The sequence below is a fragment of the Bombus vosnesenskii genome, unplaced genomic scaffold (assembly GCF_011952255.1).
Source record: "Bombus vosnesenskii isolate JDL3184/JDL3185 unplaced genomic scaffold, Bvos_JDL3184-5_v1.1 scf7180000014489, whole genome shotgun sequence".
Lineage (NCBI taxonomy): Eukaryota > Metazoa > Arthropoda > Insecta > Hymenoptera > Apidae > Bombus > Bombus vosnesenskii.
The window spans coordinates 1-20877 of NW_022883481.1; the positions used below are offsets into that span (position 1 = coordinate 1).

The 20877-nt window shown below is 37.2% G+C and overlaps 1 protein-coding gene and 2 long non-coding RNA genes across 6 annotated transcripts; 2 read left to right on the top strand and 1 right to left on the bottom strand.

Moving 5' to 3' along the window:
• Nucleotides 1–491: 491 nt before the first annotated feature.
• On the bottom strand, nt 492–1312 carry LOC117239920. Its single transcript, XR_004494572.1, has 3 exons — nt 933–1312; nt 787–858; nt 492–708 (listed from the first exon to the last, which is right to left on the bottom strand). It is a non-coding gene; the product is annotated as an uncharacterized LOC117239920 (long non-coding RNA).
• A 6602-nt stretch (nt 1313–7914) lies between these two features.
• Nucleotides 7915–8856, top strand: LOC117239921. The gene is made up of 3 exons (XR_004494573.1): nt 7915–8415; nt 8490–8561; nt 8640–8856. It is a non-coding gene; the product is annotated as an uncharacterized LOC117239921 (long non-coding RNA).
• Nucleotides 8857–11277: 2421 nt separating this feature from the next.
• LOC117239923 lies at nt 11278–14417 on the top strand. 4 transcript variants are annotated; one of them, XR_004494574.1, is made up of 6 exons: nt 11278–11364; nt 13063–13185; nt 13558–13603; nt 13678–13766; nt 13870–14091; nt 14194–14232. XR_004494574.1 is itself a non-coding variant. In XM_033505757.1 (6 exons), exons 2-5 carry the CDS (start codon nt 13077–13079, stop codon nt 14040–14042), a joined length of 285 nt encoding a protein of 94 aa, XP_033361648.1. In that variant the 5' UTR covers nt 11278–11364; nt 13063–13076; the 3' UTR covers nt 14043–14091; nt 14194–14232. The 4 variants fall into 4 exon arrangements, 3 of the variants coding, with proteins under 3 accessions (XP_033361648.1, XP_033361647.1, XP_033361649.1); XM_033505757.1 differs by having other exon boundaries at nt 14002–14091; XM_033505756.1 differs by lacking the exon at nt 14194–14232 and having other exon boundaries at nt 13870–13946; nt 14002–14042.
• Nucleotides 14418–20877: the final 6460 nt, after the last annotated feature.

Consider the following 20877-nt stretch of genomic DNA (forward strand, 5'->3'; position numbering starts at 1 on the left):
AACATTAGCTATACTGAAGTGACACACAACATAAACATATATATATATACGTATATTCACACGAGTTATACTATTGTCACTTTAAAATAATATAAATAAATAAATGTTCTAATTGCGGTCGAATAAGGAAAAAACGAGCGACAGACGAAAATTACTTCGATATCAAACAAAACTAAAGACCCGTCACTAAAAACTTTACTGATGACATTTATGAGCGGCCATGTTGGATTTACACGCGTCATGGCGACAGGAATGTTAGGGATTAATGGAAGTCAGGCGCGAGAAACAAATCATGAAAACACATTGTTAACACTTTTCTTTAATAAATTTTATGGGAAACTACAAATGTAAAAATATATATATATATATATATATATATTTAAATAAAAGGGGGAAATATAAAATTAAAAAATTAACAAATGTAAAATAGATAACCTAACACTATCAGACTAAAAAATATATATATATATATATATATATACACATATTGAACACAAAATTAATAATAATAAGGAACATCAAAACAGCGAACCAACAAAATTGAGACAGCTACAATAAATCAAAATCGAAGCAAGGAGCTCCGGGATAAAGTTCGCTGAACTCACACATACACCAATAGCGCACAACAGGGGAAATTCCCTTTCTCCCAGAAGCATGGTGACGAAGATGCGCCTCCAAAACCTCTTCGGAATCCCTCTTTCGCTTGGGCTGGAAACAACACGGTATATTTTAAATAAAACGAAACAGGACGAACCAAACGAACTAAAAATAAGACTAAATACGTACCAGGGAAGTCTGGAAAGGAACCTCTGATAGAAACGACTCAGCAAACATGGTTCGAACGTCGATCACCGAAGCCTAAGGAAATAGCAAAAAAGGAAAAAACAATCAAAATCACAAAACAATCTTAATATGCAAACATCCAAACTTACGCAAAACAATTCGAAGGAGGAGGTCTTTGTTATGGGAGAGCAGCGGAGTTGCGCGTGTTGCCCGAGCAAACTTTAAAATAATAATGATGCTGCAGCCACCAGCCCTTCCACGCGCCGAAGAAACACCGGTAATTCCCACGGTACAGCACGTGGAAGTTTCTCGCGAAACGGACTAGATCAGCGTGGAATGCCTCAAATCTCCTAGACGCTAGCTCAGCAGAAACACAGGACTGATAGAAACTAAGTCGAAATACGGAATTTACATTTTGTCACGTACGATTCCAAGAAGCCCAAACTGCAACATCCCGATTCCCACGGAAGCGTACCCCCAGCGGACCACCACCCCATGAGGGATGGCATTATAAATAAGCGATGCAACATAGCGCGGCGTTCATTATTATTAGTTCATTATTCGTGCATTATTCGTTCTTTAATTCTTTGTTCATTATTAGTTCATTATTCGTGCATTATTCGTTCTTTAATTCTTTATTCGTTCTTCAGTTTATTATTCGTGCATTATTCGTTCTTTAATTCTTTGTTCATTATTAGTTCATTATTCGTGCATTATTCGTTCATTAGTTTGCGATCGTTTGTTACTACGGCTCATTATTCTTTGCGTCTAGAAATTTGTATAAGTATTTTGCGTTTCGGGGTCTTTAGTTTTTCGATAAAGAGAAGAGAGTCGCGATTAAATAAAGTAAAATTTTAAGCCTTCATTACGATATCAATTCAGTTAGCAAGTCACTCAATTTGTATCGAAATAGTTTAATAAAGTAAAGGTTGATAGAAAACTATATTCGAGATTAAATAATAAACCCAACAACCTTCGACGATCACCGGGACAGCTGGAGTGATGGCACCAGATAGCACCTTTTCCTCAAGGTAAGCAAATTAAATTTAAAAAACTTTCTTCTTCTCTGGCAATCTCGATTTCATTTACGGTTTTAAAGATAGAAATATTGCTTAAATTTTAAACAAAGGAGTTGTCCGTTGTGTCGGCTTGTGCGAACGGTGTTTTCAGCTACTGAAACACCCACTGATCTTCGCATTCCTCCTCCCATTGTTGGTAAAATATTACCCATCTTTGGGCAAGGCTTGCGAAATCACACAAGTCCCGCTCAGAAAGGACTAATAAATATACCGTCGGGGTCAATTGAAAATCAAGAACGATACCGGTATTGCTATTAACCGATATTCTTGCCATTCTTGCATGCGATTATAAGAAAGATATAACAAAACGATTCCCCCTTCGGGAAATTAACCAAAAGATCGTTCGCTGTGTCGGCTCGTGCAAACGGTGTTTTCGATTATCGAGAACACCCATCGATCTTCGCCTTCCTCCTCCCACTGTTGGTAAATTATTACCCGTCTTTGGGCAAGGCTGGCGAAATCACACGAGTCCCACACAGAGAGGGTCGTTAGAATTATCCTCGATAGCTAAATTCAAAAGGCAAGAAAATCGTGGCGACAGAATCCATCGGGGTAAATGAATTGAGTTTCGGTCTTGACAGTGAAATTAAAAGAGAAGAGGAAGTCAAACGAAAAAATAAATTTATATAAAACAACAAACAATCTCACATTCCTATCTAATCCAGCAACGCTAAAATATATATATCTAGCTAATCAAATATATATATATATAATAACCTAACCCATTTCACATTCAAGTTAAAATCCGTTCGACGAGGAAAAATATTTATTGTACCCAGCTTTAATCCTCTCCCGCGCTAGTATCCCTGCGCATAGCAGGTTAGCCAAAAAGTGAAATTCGTTTACCAGTTGCATTAAGCGTCAGTTAACGCTACCCATTAAACGCAAAAGAAAATAATAAAAAAAATAAAATATTTTGAAATAGTCTTTGGACTATTTCTGGTGGCAGCAACTACCGTATTAATTAATAACCTAAATCGGAATTAAATACACAATAATATCATTTTAATTTATTTCCTTTCCGATTAAATTCAAAACTCAAACTCAACTATAAAAATAAAAAAAAAAATTTTTCTTTTTTCAGTAAAATTCAACCTTAGATTTGATCGATTTAAACAAACAAATTGATACGTAACAGGTTGTGCATTGAATTAGCACTGTGAAATGGAGTTCAACGAGTGCTTAAACGTCGAAATATCTCCAACGGGAAGGAAATGACGGCTATTTTTCGTCAAAATTTTCGAAATTTTCGCGATTTGCGAGATATTTTGATTGTTTCGACGCTTAAATGATTGTGCATTGCATTAGCACTGTGAAATGGAGTTCAACGAGCGCTTAAACGTCGAAATATCTCCAACGGGAAGGAAATGACGGCTATTTTTCGTCAAAATTTTCGAAATTTTCGCGATTTGCGAGATATTTTGATTGTTTCTTCGCTTAAATGGTTGAGCATTGCATTAGCACTATGAAATGGAGTTCAACGAGCGCTTAAACGTCGAAATATCTCCAACGGGAAGGAAATGACGGCTATTTTTCGTCAAAATCGCGATTTGCGAGATATTTTGATTGTTTCGACGCTCAAATGGTTGTGCATTGAATTAGCACTATGAAATAGAGTTCAACGAGTGCTTAAACGTCGAAATATCTCCAACGGGAAGGAAATGACGGCTATTTTTCGTCAAAATTTTCGAAATCTTCGCGATTTGCGAGATATTTTGATTGTTTCGACGCTTAAATGGTTGTGCATTGCATTAGCACTGAGAAATGGAGATCAACGAGTGCTTAAACGTCGAAATATCTCCAACGGGAAAGAAATGACGGCTATTTTTCGTCAAAATTTTTGAAATTTTCGCGATTTGCGAGATATTTTGATTGTTTCGACGCTCAAATGGTTATGCATTGAATTAGCACTATGAAATGGAGTTCAACGAGTGCTTAAACGTCGAAATATCTCCAACGGGAAGGAAATGACGGCTATTTTTCGTCAAAATCGCGATATGCGAGATATTTTGACTGTATCGACGCTCAAATGGTTGTGCATTGAATTAGCACTGTGAAATGGAGTTCAACGATTGCTTAAACGTCGAAATATCTCCAACGGGAAGGAAATGACGGCTATTTTTCGTCAAAATCGCGATTTGCGAGATATTTTGATTGTTTCGACGCTCAAATGGTTGTGCATTGAATTAGCACTACGAAATGGAGTTCAACGAGTGCTTAAACGTCGAAATATCTCCAACGGGAAGGAAATGACGGCTATTTTTCGTCAAAATTTTCGAAATTTTCGCGATTTGCGAGATATTTTGATTGTTTCGACTAGCAAATGGTTATTACGTACGTGCTGTGAAATGGAGTTCAACGAGCGCTTAAACGTCGAAATATCTCCAACGGGAAGGAAATGACCGCTATTTTTCGTTAAAATCGCGATTTGCGAGATATTTTGATTGTTTCGACGCTCAAATGGTAGTGCATTGAATTAGCACTGCGAAATGGAGTTCAACGAGTGCTTAAACGTCGAAATATCTAAAACGGGAAGGAAATGACGGCCATTTTCCGTCAAAATTTTTGAAATTTTCGCGATTTGCGAGATATTTTGATTGTTTCGACGCTCAAATGGTTGTGCATTGAATTAGCACTATGAAATGGAGTTCAACGAGTGCTTAAACGTCGAAATATCTCCAACGGGAAGGAAATGACGGCTATTTTTCGTCAAATTCGCGATTTGCGAGATATTTTGATTGTTTCGACGCTTAAACGCTTGTGCATTGCATAAGCACTGTGAAATGGAGTTGAACGAGTGCTTAAGCAATCGAAATATCTCTCAACGCGGGAAGGGAAATGACGGCTATTTTCGTCAAAATCGCGCGATTTGCGAGATATTTTGATTGTTTTCGACGCTCAAATGGATGTGCATTGAATTAGCACTGTGAAATGGAGTTCAACGAGTGCTTAAACGCCGAAATATCTCCAACGGGAAGGAAATGACGGCTATTTTTCGTCAAAATTTTTGAAATTTTCGCGATTTGCGAGATATTTTGATTGTTTCGACGCTCAAATGGTAGTGCATTCAATTAGCACTGTGAAATGGAGTTCAACGAGTGCTTAAACGTCGAAATATCTCCAACGGGAAGGAAATGACGGCTATTTTTCGTCAAAATTTTTGAAATTCTCGCGATTTGCGAGATATTTTGATTGTTTCGACGCTCAAATGGTTGTGCATTGAATTAGCATGATAGGTTCAACGAGTGCTTAAACGTCGAATTATCTCCAACGGGAAGGAAATGACGGCTATTTTTCGTCAAAATCGCGATTTGCGAGATATTTTGATTGTTTCGACGCTCAAATGGTTGTGCATTGTATTAGCACTGTGAAATGGAGTTCAACGAGTGCTTAAACGTCGAAATATCTCCAACGGGAAGGAAATGACGGCTATTTTTCGTCAAAATCGCGATTTGCGAGATATTTTGATTGTTTCGACGCTCAAATGGTTGTGCATTGAATTAGCACTGCGAAATGGAGTTCAACGAGTGCTTAAACGTCGAAATATCTCCAACGGGAAGGAAATGACGGCTATTTTTCGTCTAAATTTTTGAAATTTTCGCGATTTGCGAGATATTTTAGTTGTTTCGACGCTCAAATGGTTGTGCATTGAATTAGCACTGTGAAATGGAGTTCAACGAGTGCTTAAACGTCGAAATATCTCCAACGGGAAGGAAATGACGGCTATTTTTCGTCAAAATTTTCGAAATTTTCGCGATTTGCGAGATATTTTGATTGTTTCGACGCTTAAATGGTTGTGCATTGCATTAGCACTGTGAAATGGAGTTCAACGAGCGCTTAAACGTCGAAATATCTCCAACGGGAAGGAAATGACGGCTATTTTTCGTCAAAATCGACGAAATCTTCGCGATTTGCGAGATATTTTGATTGTTTCGAAGCTGAACTGGTTGTGCATTGCATTAGCAATGTGAAATGGAGTTCAACGAGTGCTTAAACGTCGAAATATCTCCAACGGGAAGGAAATGACGGCTATTTTTCTTCAAAATTTACGAAATTTTCGCGATTTGCGAGATATTTTGATTGTTTCGACGCTTAAATGGTTGTGCATTGAATTAGCACTGTGAAATGGAGTTCAACGAGTGCTTAAACGTCGAAATATCTCCAACGGGAAGGAAATGATCATTATTCGTAAAATCGCGATTTGAGATATTTGATTGTTTCGACGCTTTTAAAATGTACAAAAGTCGGCCAGCCACGGTTCCAGCATCAAACGTCGAAATATCTCCAACGGGAAGGAAATGACGGCTATTTTTCGTCAAAATTTTCGAAATTTTCGCGTTTTGCGAGATATTTTGATTGTTTCGACGCTTAAATGGGTGTGCATTGAATTAGCACTGTGAAATGGAGTTCAACGAGTGCTTAAACGTCGAAATATCTCCAACGGGAAGGAAATGACGGCTATTTTCAATAAAATTTTAAGAAATTTCGCGATTTTGCGAGATATTTTGATTGTTTCGACGCCAGAAGTTGTACGAATTAGCATCAGGAAATGGAGTTGAAACGAGGCGAAACGTCGAAATATTCCAACGGAAGGAAATGACGTTACGTATCAATTTGTTTGTTTAAATCGATCAAATCTAAGGTTGAATTTTACTGAAAAAATTTTTTTTTTTTTATAGTTGAGTTTGAGTTTTGAATTTAATCGGAAAGGAAATAAATTAAAATGATATTATTGTGTATTTAATTCCGATTTAGGTTATTAATTAATACGGTAGTTGCTGCCACCAGAAATAGTCCAAAGACTATTTCAAAATATTTTATTTTTTTTATTATTTTCTTTTGCGTTTAATGGGTAGCGTTAACTGACGCTTAATGCAACTGGTAAACGAATTTCACTTTTCGGCTAACCTGCTATGCGCAGGGATACTAGCGCGGGAGAGGATTAAAGCTGGGTACAATAAATATTTTTCCTCGTCGAACGGATTTTTACTGGAATGTGAAATGGGTTAGGTTATTATATATATATATTTGATTAGCTAGATATATATAGTTTAGCGTTGCTGGATTAGATAGGAATGTGAGATTGTTTGTTGTTTTATATAAATTTATTTTTTCGTTTGACTCTTTTCTCGTCTTCTCCTTTAATTTCGCTGTTAAGACCGAAACTCAATTCATTTACCCCGATGCATTCTGTCGCCACGATTTTCTTGCCTTTTGAGTTTAGCTATCGAGGATAATTCTAACGATCCTCTCTGTGTGGGACTCGTGTGATTTCGCCAGCCTTGCCCATAGACGGGTAATAATTTACCAACAGTGAGAGGAGGAAGGCGAAGATCGATGGGTGTTCTCGATAATCGAAAACACCGTTTGCACGAGCCGACACAGCGAACGATCTTTTGGTTAATTTCCCGAAGGGGGGATTGTTTTGTTATATCTTTCTTATAATCGCATGCAAGAATGGCAAGAATATCGGTTAATAGCAATACCGGTATCGTCCTTGATTTTCAATTGACCCCGACGATATATTTATTAGTCCTTTCTGAGCGGGACTTGTGTGATTTCGCAAGCCTTGCCCAAAGATGGGTAATATTTTACCAACAATGGGAGGAGGAATGCGAAGATCAGTGGGTGTTTCAGTAGCTGAAAACACCGTTCGCACAAGCCGACACAACGGACAACTCCTTTGTTTAAAATTTAAGCAATATTTCTATCTTTAAAACCGTAAATAAAATCGATGATAGGAGGTTTTGATTCAATTCTCGAGGACAACGAGATTGCCAGAGAAGAAGAAAGTTTTTTAAATTTAATTTGCTTACCTTGAGGAAAAGGTGCTATCTGGTGCCATCACTCCAGCTGTCCCGGTGATCGTCGAAGGTTGTTGGGTTTATTATTTAATCTCGAATATAGTTTTCTATCAACCTTTACTTTATTAAGCTATTTCGATACAAATTGTGTGACTTGCTAACTGAATTGATATCGTAATGAAGACTTAAAATTTTACTTTATTTAATCGCGACTCTCTTCTCTTTATCGAAAAACTAAAGACCCCGAAACGCAAAATACTTATACAAATTTCTAGACGCAAAGAATAATGAGCCGTAGTAACAAACGATCGCAAACTAATGAACGAATAATGCACGAATAATGCACGAATAATGAACTAATAATGAACGCCGCGCTATGTTGCATCGCTTATTTATAATGCCATCCCCCACGGGGTGGTGGTCCGCTGGGGGTACGCTTCCATGGGAATCGGGATGTTGCAGTTTGGGCTTCTTAGAATCGTACGTGACAAAATCATATTTCGACTTAGTTTTTATCAGTCCTGTGTTTCCGCTGAGCTAGCGTCTAGGAGATTTGAGGCATTCCACGCTGATCTAGTCCGTTTCGCGAGAAACTTCCACGTGCTGTACCGTGGGAATTACCGGTGTTTCTTCGGCGCGTGGAAGGGCTGGTGGCTGCAGCATCATTATCATTTTAAAGTTTGCTCGGGCAACACGCGCAACTCCGCTGCTCTCCCATAACAAAGACCTCCTCCTTCGAATTGTTTTGCGTAAGTTTGGATGTTTGCATATTAAGATTGTTTTGTGATTTTGATTGTTTTTCCCTTTTTTGCTATTTCCTTAGGCTTCGGTGATCGACGTTCGAACCATGTTTGCTGAGTCGTTTCTATCAGAGGTTCCTTTCCAGACTTCCCTGGTACGTATTTAGTCTTATTTTTAGTTCGTTTGGTTCGTCCTGTTTCGTTTTATTTAAAATATACCGTGTTGTTTCCAGCCCAAGCGAAAGAGGGATTCCGAAGAGGTTTTGGAGGCGCATCTTCGTCACCATGCTTCTGGGAGAAAGGGAATTTCCCCTGTTGTGCGCTATTGGTGTATGTGTGAGTTCAGCGAACTTTATCCCGGAGCTCCTTGCTTCGATTTTGATTTATTGTAGCTGCCTCAATTTTGTTGGTTCGCTGTTTTGATGTTCCTTATTATTATTAATTTTGTGTTCAATATGTGTATATATATATATATATATATTTTTTAGTCTGATAGTGTTAGGTTATCTATTTTACATTTGTTAATTTTTTAATTTTATATTTCCCCCTTTTATTTAAATATATATATATATATATTTACATTTGTAGTTTCCCATAAAATTTATTAAAGAAAAGTGTTAACAATGTGTTTTCATGATTTGTTTCTCGCGCCTGACTTCCATTAATCCCTAATATTCCTGTCGCCATGACGCGTGTAAATCCAACATGGCCGCTCATAAATGTCATCAGTAAAGTTTTTAGTGACGGGTCTTTAGTTTTGTTTGATATCGAAGTAATTTTCGTCTGTCGCTCGTTTTTCCTTATTCTACCGCAATTAGAACATTTATTTATTAATATTATTAAATAGTATAACTCGTGTGAATATACGTATATATATATATATGTTTATGTTGTGTGTCACTTCAGTATAACTAATGTTTTGTAATTCTTCGATTGCATTATTTATTGTTTCGAGTAGTTTATTTCATAGAGTATTCGATAATATAAAACATATGCACTCACACATACATACATATATATATATATATATATATATATATATACGTATTTATATGCACATTTCTCTTGCCCATGTAATGTTCATACGAAATGAAATGTTAATTATTTATTTTATATTAATTTCTTTTAATAAGATAGAACACGCACACGCGTATATATGTATATATTTCTGGCAAAGTGATTTTCATTCAGATTCTTTAGTGATATAGTTTTGTGTATTTGAGGTTATGTGTCAATCATTTGATTTCATATATACATATATATCTTGTATTGTGACAACATAGTATTGAAGGTTTTGTTTCTAGATTATTGTGCGTTTAATGTGTGTTTACATATTTGTGTTTGATGATAGAATTTCTGTATGTAATTCCTCAAGTCGTTGCGGTGTTAATTATTTTGAGCGTTTGGGCTATCGACAGGTTGTCGCTTAGTCCCAAGTGTTGCGTTGTGTGTTCTATTTCTTTTGTAGATTATTAATAGTAGTTTTAGTTTAGAAAATAGATTATTTATATGTTTATATAGAGACATGCATGTTTCATAATGTAGTTCTTATTTTATAATGCCTACCGGCATGTAGGCTAGTTTTAAGTATGTATTTTAGATTGTAGAATGCACATAGATTAGTAGTAATTTAGAATATAGATTTTTATATGTTTGTATAGAGACATGCATGTTTCGTAGCGTAGTTCTTATTTTATAACTCTTTACCGGAACGTAGGCTAGTTTTGAGTATGTATCTGTTTAATAGAATGCGCACACATATATATATGTTTCTGACAATGTAACTTTTATTTCTTTAATAATACAATATTGTATGTTTTATGTATTCGTTAGACTATTAGTTTTTAACTTTGTATATACTTATATTTCATAAATTGATAATATTGTATTTATTGCATAGTATTATAAGCGCTAACTCTAATATTTACTAATTTATTACATGCCTAGCATATATGTTTATACTTGTATGTAACTCTCCAAGTTGATTGATTAAAATATATTTATATATACTTGTATTTCTGGCGTTTCAATTATTTCCCCTTTTGTAGTTATTCTTATTTCCTGGTTTATTTGTTTGGTTCGTAACTCGTTCAATCCGTTAGCTGGTTTTATTTATTTTATTTTATTTTATACCGATTGGATTTATTAGTCGCCCCTCACTTTGTTAATCCTTCCTTTAGTTTCGCGGCGCCGTGTGTTCGTTTGTGTATTCAAATCTTTATTCGCGCGTTTTGTATAGAATAGTTTTCTTGTTCTCGTTACGGCGCGTGCGGAGCGCGGGACGTGACACCCCCTCCCTTGGAGTTCAAATTTCCAAAGGAAATTTGACTGATGGTGTCTCTGAGTTCGCTCAAGGCGGATGTAGATGGCGTTGGTTGTTGAGTGACTACTGGTGTTATCGATATTCCTCTAGGTTGTGCCGTTTGATCATCGATATTTCGTTTTCCTTTGAGGTATAGTAGCAGGTGGGTAAATGAGCCGCATATTGCTCCTAATAGGGCGATTCCACATCCGTAAGTTTCACGTAACTGGTATCCGTGTATGGCTATATCTATTATCGTCTTGATTAATTTAAATATTACAAGTATTCCAAATATTGCTGCACTGGCAGTTCCAAATTCCATAAAACCATTCCATAAGCTTGATACGGTATTTTTTGCTATTGTCGTTAATGTGTTTTCGTCCATTATTCCCAGAATGTTTACTGTTCCAGGGACGATTGTTTTTCCTGTTGCTCCTCTGGCCAATGTGTTCAAAACTGCAGATTTTTCTGCCGGGAACATGACGTGGTCCCGAAGTGCGTCGAGGTCCTTTTGGGTGTATATTCCGCTCGTGGCCAACGACGATGGTGCTGAATATTGCCACGTTTGACGTACGTCCGGGCGGAGTTCCTGTGGTGCAATTGTTTCCATGGGTTTTGGTACGAATTTGTGCCAGAGTCCGTCGATATTGTATAGTGTAGGTAGTACCGCGCTACATTCTCTGTAGTTTCCGTGTTGCGTTAGAATGTGTGTTTTTGGCGTTAAAAATGCGGTGCGATTCCCTTGCCAAACAGGTAGTTCCGAGTAGCATTCTGTTGTATGTCGTACTTTTACTTGTACCGGAATGCATTTGACTATATGGACTGCTTCTCCTGCGATCAGGGCCATGTGTCCTGGAGTTTTGGTTATGGTATAGGCAAATTCATCGGGCAGTAAGATTGCTAAGCTTAAAGCATTCTCTATTAGTTTCTTTTGCATGGTACATCTTTGTGTCAATATATCATGGTACAATGTTGTCATTTGTCGTTTAATATGTTTCTCTACGTAAATGAATTTTGAGTTGACGTATGCGAATATGTCCAAGTTTTCGACTGCTGTCTTCCTTTTGGAGATGAACGTATTTCCTCTTGTTGTTTCTAATAGGAACAATTTGGGGTGTTCGGTGGATAGTAGGGTATATCCACACTGTGGCTGTTCTTCGGTTTTAGTCAGTGCAAATGTTACTTCCTGCGTTGTTAGTGCGTAAACTGGTTGTGCTGATTCTCTGTTGGTTTTTATTTCCTGGATCTTTGTAGCAATTCCTTCATATAGTACATCGTACTGATCAAATTTGCATGGTGAGGGTGGTTGTGGTTGCCAATAAGTGTATCCGTCTTCAGCGTCTAGACAGTTTCCTTCGCTAAAGGTACATACCGTTCCTGATTTCAGTAGAATTTTGTTCGCCTCGATCCGTACTGGCACGACTGCTGATTTTAAACTTATCCTCACTGTTGCTTGTACGACGACCTTTTCCCAGCTCCCGTATGGGTCTACATACTGTGTTCCCTGGCAGCTGCCGTCGTCTGTTATAATTATTAATATTAATAGATATATTGATGAACTCGCCACCTGTTCTGTACATACATATGAGAACAGTTAATATATGTATTTTATAAATTTTATAAGTTTTGTTCGGACCTATCCTGTATGTGTATAATATAATATGTTATGGTTATGTTAGTTGTTATTATATATATTTTTCCCTTATCTCTCTCTCCCCTTCTCTTTTTTTCTCCTTTTTTTTTTTATATTTTTTGTTCAGTACCTAGCATTGCCATTATAATGCTGTATTGCATTGTATTGGCTATTAAATGTATTGGGGTGCGCGTGACGAGTTTTCAACATGGTCGCTTGCGTGTATCGTTTGTTTAATGTCGACAATAGCGTGTTGTTGAAATAGTGAATTTGTTATTATAATTTATTTTATAGTGTTTCTGTAATATTGTTTTGTGTTTCATGATATTGTGTGTGTCAATACCGTGTGTTACTTAAATGTGATAGCATGGATTGTGTTGTTACCGAATTTCAATAGTCATTGTTTTGATTATACACGACTTGCATTTATATAATTCTTGTTTAATTTAGTTAATGTTTTTTGTGTATTGTGTTACCAGATATTTTGCATAGCGTAGCTTTATTCTTTTGCACCGAGTTCTGTCATGTTGTTAATATTTAGTTAGTCTATCTTGATTAATTTCTAACCTATTCCTGTGTTTATTAACCTTTCTTATTTTTTCTATTAATTTATTATTGCATGTAACTGCTATTTGCTATTATTTTGTGTATGATGTGAGTTAGTTCCCTTATTAGTGATTAAAATCTATTTGTTAGATTAACATTGTCTTTAATTCTTCAGGTTCTACTCTTTCGATGCCCCATCACTTACCTAGAGCATTTCCACAACATCACCTGATTCTTGGATATGTCTTAAATACTTACTACGGTTGTCTTCAATCGTCTTATATCTGTGCCCATAAAGGTACTGTTTAGTTTATTTAATTTAATATGTGTATAATGCATTGTGCATGCGACCGCTATTGTGCATTACAAAATTCGCTTCTACATGTTAGATATAATAATATAACAATACTACGTAGATTAATACATAATAAAATATCCCTTTACTTTCAATTAATCTATCTTAATTATTTTCTAACCTCTTTCTACACTTATCAGCTACTTTATTTCTTCTTGTTAATCTGCAAAATTCATGCATGTACACTTCCTTGTCTGGTGATTAATTGTTCACGAGGTAAGTTGCACCTTCACCGTTTTAGTTATTCGTTGAACTAACACGTTTCACATTCGAACAGTAATGGGAGCACTCGTAATAAACTTCTTTTCTTTTCAGGTTTCCGCTATCTGTGTTGTTCGACGAACAGCGCCATGCTTCCACAGTATTGTTATAACGTTCAGTAATGTTGTATTTTGCATTAAGGCAATTGAAGTTAATTTGTTCATTTATTTTCAGCTGGCTGTCGTACATGGTGTTCCGCAAACAGAGATCCATAACCTATTTTGCACGTAAACCTTCTCGTGTGATGATTACTTGTTCACAAGGTAATTTTCACTTCCACTCTTTTAATTATTTATTGAATCAACACGTTGTATATTCAAACAATAATTGGAGTACACCTGATAATTTTCTTTTTTTTTCTTTTAGGTTTCCGCTATCTGTATTATTCGACGAACGGTGTCGCACTTCCTTTTAATTTATCCACAATATAGTTATAACACTTGGTAACCTCGTATTTTGCACTGAGACAATTGAAACTAATTTATTCACTTATTTTAGGTAGCTGTCATACATTATGTTCCACGAACAACGATCCATAACCTGTACTTGCACGTACACTTCCTTATTGGTTGATCACTTGTTCTTAAGGTAACTTTCACTTTCACTCATTTAGTTATTTATTAAATCAACATGTTTTATATTCAAACAATAATTAGAGTACACATAATAATTTTTTTCCTTTTCTTTTAGGTGTTCGATATCTGTATCGATGAACAGCACTACAACATACACTACTGCACTACGTTGCCCACTGAAATCACTTTACTCATTGCTTATTTCGGTTATGCGCTAGTTTTAGTTTGTTTAAGTGCACCGTTCGCGGAATCCCTTTTACTTCAATCTTGACGTTTTGGTTCTGCAAGATTTCTGGCACTTTATATGGTCCAGTATATTGGTCGGAGAATTTTCCTTTACTGGGTTCTTTTAGTAAATATATCGAATCTCCTACCTTAAAATCCTGGGGGTTGATTCGTCGGTCGTAATATTCTTTTGATCTTAGTTTGGATTTTATTAAATTTTCTCTTGCCATTCGTTGTACGGTGTTAATTTTATCGAACAGGTCTTCGAGATATTCTGTGTATGTCGGTTCTAAGTTCTCTTCGATTATCGCTTCACCTGTAGGTTCTCTGGCTAAATGTCCAAAAACTAATTCGTGCGGGGAGAATTTCGTTCCTTCGTGTACAGAGATATTATAGGAAAACATGGCTAACTCTACCCATTCGTCCCAATTTCTGGAATTTTCAATATATAGTTTCAGATATTCAATCAGTACGTGGTGAGATCTTTCAATTGAACCGTTACTTTGTGGGTGATATGCCGTCGTATATTGTTTGATGCGGAATCTCTTTGCTACTTTCTTCATTAGTGAGGATGTAAAGTTCGTTCCTTGATCAGTGAGAATAGCCCTCGGTGATCCGAAACGACAAATAAATCGCTTTACAAAAGCGTCCGCTATCTCGGCTGAAGAGATTCCTCCTAGTGGAATCCCGATTGAGTATTTTGTTAACAAATCTTGGATGGTTAATATATATTCGTTTCCTTTTTGAGTTTTGGGTAATGGACCCACAATATCCATGCTAATTTTATCGAATGCTTTACCTGGTGTGTCTGTAAGTACCATTGGTTGTTTTGCTTTTATTCTTGTGAGTTTCTTCAATTGACATTCCTTACATGTTCTTACGTAATCTTGAATTTCCCTTTTCATATTTTCCCAATAGTAGTGTTGTCGTATTCTTTGATAAGTTTTGGTAATTCCTTTGTGTCCTGCTACGCTTGATTCATGTTTTTCTCGTATTATGCTGTTCCGCGCTTCCACAGGTGGAGTAATTACTTCTCCAGTGCAAATGGTGATGGATAAGGTTTTTTCCATAAATATTTCTTTTAATTTTCTGATTGTATATCGCCAGGGTATTTCCTCTAAGTTTCCTTTGCTAATGCTAAACGAAGTTAACTGTTTTTCATTCACTACGTCTAATAGAGATCTTAGCGAGTTTAATAAATTTTCTGGTGTTATTGGAATATTTCTATTTTCCTTTATCGGTAGGGATATAATGTATTTTCCAGAATCGTAATTCAATCTTGCTTTCTCTAACATTAAATCTTCGTAACGAGGCAATTTTCCCGTTTCCTTCATTTCTAAGGCTCCTTTGTCTATCGGTTTGCCGTGTATATCTATAAATACTACTTTATGGTCACTTACTCTCGCAATCGAGTCTCGGGTTTCCGAAATTTTTAGTTCCGCAATTATCGTAGGTCTCGTGTCCTTTTCTTGTTGTTGAATTAGATCTGGAACTACAGTGGAGGTTTCCTTTTCGCTTGTCGTGTCCGTGTCTTCTTTTTCTCGATTGGTTATTTCTCTATCTGTACTTACATCGATTTCTGTTAGTGCTTGGTCTAAATATTTTATGGGGGTTTCTTCTATTGTAAAATGTTTTCGGGTAAAACCCTTCCCTTGATTTTTAGAATCACTGGATTGAGGCAAGACGCGTGGTTCGGCTTCGAATATGGGAGAATCTTCGGTTGACGTATCCAGTTTAAATCTTTTTGAGACATGCGTATCCTTTTCTCGTTGTGGAGTTAGTTTTGGAATTTCGGCGGAGGGTTCTTCTTCGCTTGTTACGTCCATGCGCCCTTTTCCTTGATCAGTTATTCCTCTATTTGTGTTTACGTCAAGTTCGGTTAATGCTTCGTCGAAATATTTTACGGGTGTTCTTTCCAGTGTAAGATGCTTTCGAGTAGAAATTTTTCCTTGTTTTGTAAGGTCAGTGGGTTGAGGTAGGACGCGTGGTTTGGCTTCGAACACGGGAGAGTCTTCCGTTGACGTGTCTATTTCGAATCTTTTTGGGACAGGATAGCGAATCGGTGAGACTTCCTCTCTTTTCCTGATTGGTAAACAAACTTCCGGAGGGTTCCTAGATAGTGCGTCTGCGTTTGCGTTCGCTCTGCCTTCTTTGTATACAATATCAAATTCAAAGTCCGATAATTTTAATTTCCATTTCCAAATTCTGGAAGTAGGATCTTTGATAGAATGCATCCACACTAAAGGTTTATGATCGGTTACGATAGTGAACTTTCTTCCGTAAAGATACGGTCGGAAATGCATTGCGCTGTAAACAATTGCCAGACACTCCTTTTCTATGGTAGAGTAGTTTTGTTCGGCGGAATTTAATAGTCTTGAGGCATACGCAATCGGCAAATCCTTTCCGATTGGCCCTTGACTCAGTACTCCGCTTATTGCGTATCCCGATGCGTCTGTAGTAAGGTTAAAGGGTTTAGAAAAGTCTGGATATTGTAGAATGGGTTTCGTCATTAACGCTGTTTTTAAATTATTGAATGCATCTTCCTGATTTTCCGTCCATTTGAAGGGAGTATCCTTCTTTAATAGTTGTGTCAATGGTTTCGCGACCTTGGAGAAATCGGGTATAAATCTTCTGTAATATCCTGCTAGTCCCAGAAATTGTTTGATATTTTTCGCCTTCTTTGGTCGTGGAAATTTTGATACGGCTTCGACTTTCTTTGGATCGGGTTTCACGCCATCCTCACTAATTATATGTCCCAAATAATTCACCTCATGTCGTAAAAATTCGCACTTATCGGGTTGTAATCGTAATTTGGCTGTCCTCAGTCTTTCCATTAATTTATTAAATTTAATTTCGTGTTCCTGGAGAGACCTGGAATAAATCACTATGTCATCCAGATAGACGAATAGTTCTATTCCTTGCAGACCCGATAATACTGAGTTCATTAAACGTTGAAATGTTGCTGGGGCATTTTTTAATCCAAAGGGCATTCTTTTGAATTGAAAATGTCCGTATGGTGTCGAAAATGCCGTTTTGTGGGCATCTTCTTGCGACATACGGATCTGGTGAAAGCCTGATGCTAAGTCAAACGTGGAAAAATATTTTGCACTTCCTAATTGATCCAATATTTCTGTAATGTTGGGTAATGGGAAGGCATCGCCAATCGTTTTATCGTTCAATTTTCTATAATCGATAACTAATCTCCAGCGTTTGTTTCCTTGCGAATCGGGTTTTTTGGGTACGATCCATAACGGGGAGTTATATGGAGATATTGATGGTTCCACTACGTCCGTATCTAGTAATTCTTGAATCTGTCGATTTATCTCTTCTCGATGTATTGGTGGATATCGATACTGTTTGGTATTGATTGGTATATTATCCGTAGTAATTATTCTATGTTCTAGAACATCGGTTGCTTCCAATATATCTCCTGGAATATGAAATCTATCTTGATTGTTACGAATCAATTTTTTTACATTTTCCTTTTCTTCTTCGTTCAAGTGTTCGAGTCGTAGTAACTCATTTATTTTTTCATATCTGCTTTCCTTCGATTTTAGAACTGTATTACACGCTGTCCTAGGAAGCGGGGAGGGATTTTCAAATTCTTTAATCACCATCGTCGGTGTTGTAAATTCGTAATCTCTTGAGTTAGTATTTATTACTCTTATATAGCCTCTTCCTTTATGATTCCTCACAACTGCGTTTCCAAAATAGATTCCCTTGCTCGGCTCGATTCTTGGAATAAATCCCTCTTTTATCTCTGGATTAGCGATATTAATTGAACACGTTATTATACTTCGCTTCGGTATAATTATTTTCTCCTTAGTGTCGAAGGGAATATAAATATTTCCCCATTTGATATGTTTTCCTTCATAATCTAAACAAGCTTTACAACCTGCAAAAAATTCGGATCCTAAGATTCCGTCTTGATCGATTAGCAATGAATCATCGACTACATGAAAAATAACCGGATGGCCCGCAAGCTGTATTACCGTCTGCCCTAGGGAGACCAGGCTCGTTGCCGTAATTCCTCGCACTTCAATTAATTCTTTCTCGTCGATGATGGCTGAATCGGGTAAAGCAGGTTTCTTGATAATATTGATTTCCGATCCAGAGTCTAACAATAAACTCGTTTTAGTTTTTAGATTTGGGGAAACTATTCGTGCAGTTGGGGTCGTTGGAGAATCGTTAAATTTTACTGAAATAATTCGGAGAGGTCGCCTTCCGAATCTGAATTCAACTCTTGATGATTTTCCTTCGCCGGTTGTTTGTGTTTCGCTCTTTCCCTTTTGTCTTGAGATTCTGGATTCTCTGTCTGTGGCCTCGTTTGGTTGTGGGATGACTCCCCCACAGTATTTAGTGGCTGTTCGTTCGATCTTATTGTCGGCCTTTCGTTCGCTCCGTCTCTCGTTATGAGTGGTGGAGTTGATCTCGCGTGAGTGGCTGCTTTCGTCCTGTTTGTTGCCGTCGGCGCCGGTCGCCTGATTGCCGCTTGTATTCTTGGGCGATTCGGCGTATTGTTCCCTCGTGGCTCGCCCCATTCTCCCGAAGGACGTGTTTGGTTTCCCGACGGTCTCGAAGCGTAGGGTACGATTAATCCGGCGTCTACTCGGGCTTTAAATTTGTAACAGTCCTTCACTAAATGTCCGGGTTTTTTACAATAATTACACATGATATTTTGTCTATTAGTATTCGGTAAATTCTGCGATGGAGGTACTGATCTTCGATCTTGGCGGCTGTTTCTGATATTGTTATTAGTGTTCGAGGGACGTGCGTTATCGCGTCTATAATAGTTCGAGAGTGTCGGTCGATGGGGTCGCGTTCTGTCGGTTATTTGTCTCAATTCGTGTGTTGCTTTAACGGCTTGTCGATACGCATCTTCTAAAGTATGGTATCCTGCTATTTTTACTCGTACATATACCTCGTTCGGAAGTCCTTTAACGAAAGCTTCTCTCGTTTCCCAATCTATAGTATCTTGTACGTCGGGGGATATAATGCCGTAGTCGCCTCTTTCTCCGTCCATTATTGCTAATCTAAGATTTCTAACGCGATCCATATAATCAAGTATATCTTCCCCGGGTCGTTGAAATATCGTTCCTAATTCTCCTTTATATTCGTTAAGAGATTTCTTTGGGCCGAATAGATCCTTTAATTTGTTTCCGAAATCATTTAAACTCATTAATTCCGTGTCTTCGATGGCGAGGAACGCGTGTCCACGAAGCTTATTTACTAACAATTTTACCAATTGAGGTTCTTGATATCTGGGAATCATATTTCGCGCGCGTTCACAAGCTCTTAAAAAATGGAATACCGATGGTCGGTATCCGTCAAACACTGGCACCGATTCGATCGCGTCTTTTAGCTTAATTGGTTGGGTATGTCCACCTGTCTGGACTGTTTCCTGTTGCGCTGTCGGCGGCGATCTGGGTGTTTGAGGTTCCTGTTTTGTTTTAAGCTCGAACAATCCGCTTTGTAATTCGGCGAGTTTCGCACTCATATCGCGAAAGTTCGCATCCCATGCTTTAAGCTTTTCCGACAATGTCAAAACCATTTCTTCGTCTAACGATTCTACTACAGTCGCCATTGTTTCTTAAATATATATTTTATTAATCGAGCGTGACAACTTTAATCTACTATGGAGCGTGTCGAATCGTTTAAACCAACTTTAATCCTCCGTGAATCGTATCCCACCGCTGCCACCAAAAATTTATAACTACTAATCTGTTACGTATCAATTTGTTTGTTTAAATCGATCAAATCTAAGGTTGAATTTTACTGAAAAAAAATTTTTTTTTTTTTATAGTTGAGTTTGAGTTTTGAATTTAATCGGAAAGGAAATAAATTAAAATGATATTATTGTGTATTTAATTCCGATTTAGGTTATTAATTAATACGGTAGTTGCTGCCACCAGAAGTAGTCCAAAGACTATTTCAAAATATTTTATTTTTTATTATTTTCTTTTGCGTTTAATGGGTAGCGTTAACTGACGCTTAATGCAACTGGTAAACGAATTTCACTTTTTGGCTAACCTGCTATGCGCAGGGATACTAGCGCGGGAGAGGATTAAAGCTGGGTACAATAAATATTTTTCCTCGTCGAACGGATTTTTACTGGAATGTGAAATGGGTTAGGTTATTATATATATATATTTGATTAGCTAGATATATATAGTTTAGCGTTGCTGGATTAGATAGGAATGTGAGATTGTTTGTTGTTTTATATAAATTTATTTTTTCGTTTGACTCTTTTCTCGTCTTCTCTTTTAATTTCGCTGTTAAGACCGAAACTCAATTCATTTACCCCGATGCATTCTGTCGCCACGATTTTCTTGCCTTTTGAGTTTAGCTATCGAGGATAATTCTAACGATCCTCTCTGTGTGGGACTCGTGTGATTTCGCCAGCCTTGCCCATAGACGGGTAATAATTTACCAACAGTGAGAGGAGGAAGGCGAAGATCGATGGGTGTTCTCGATAATCGAAAACACCGTTTGCACGAGCCGACACAGCGAACGATCTTTTGGTTAATTTCCCGAAGGGGGGATTGTTTTGTTATATCTTTCTTATAATCGCATG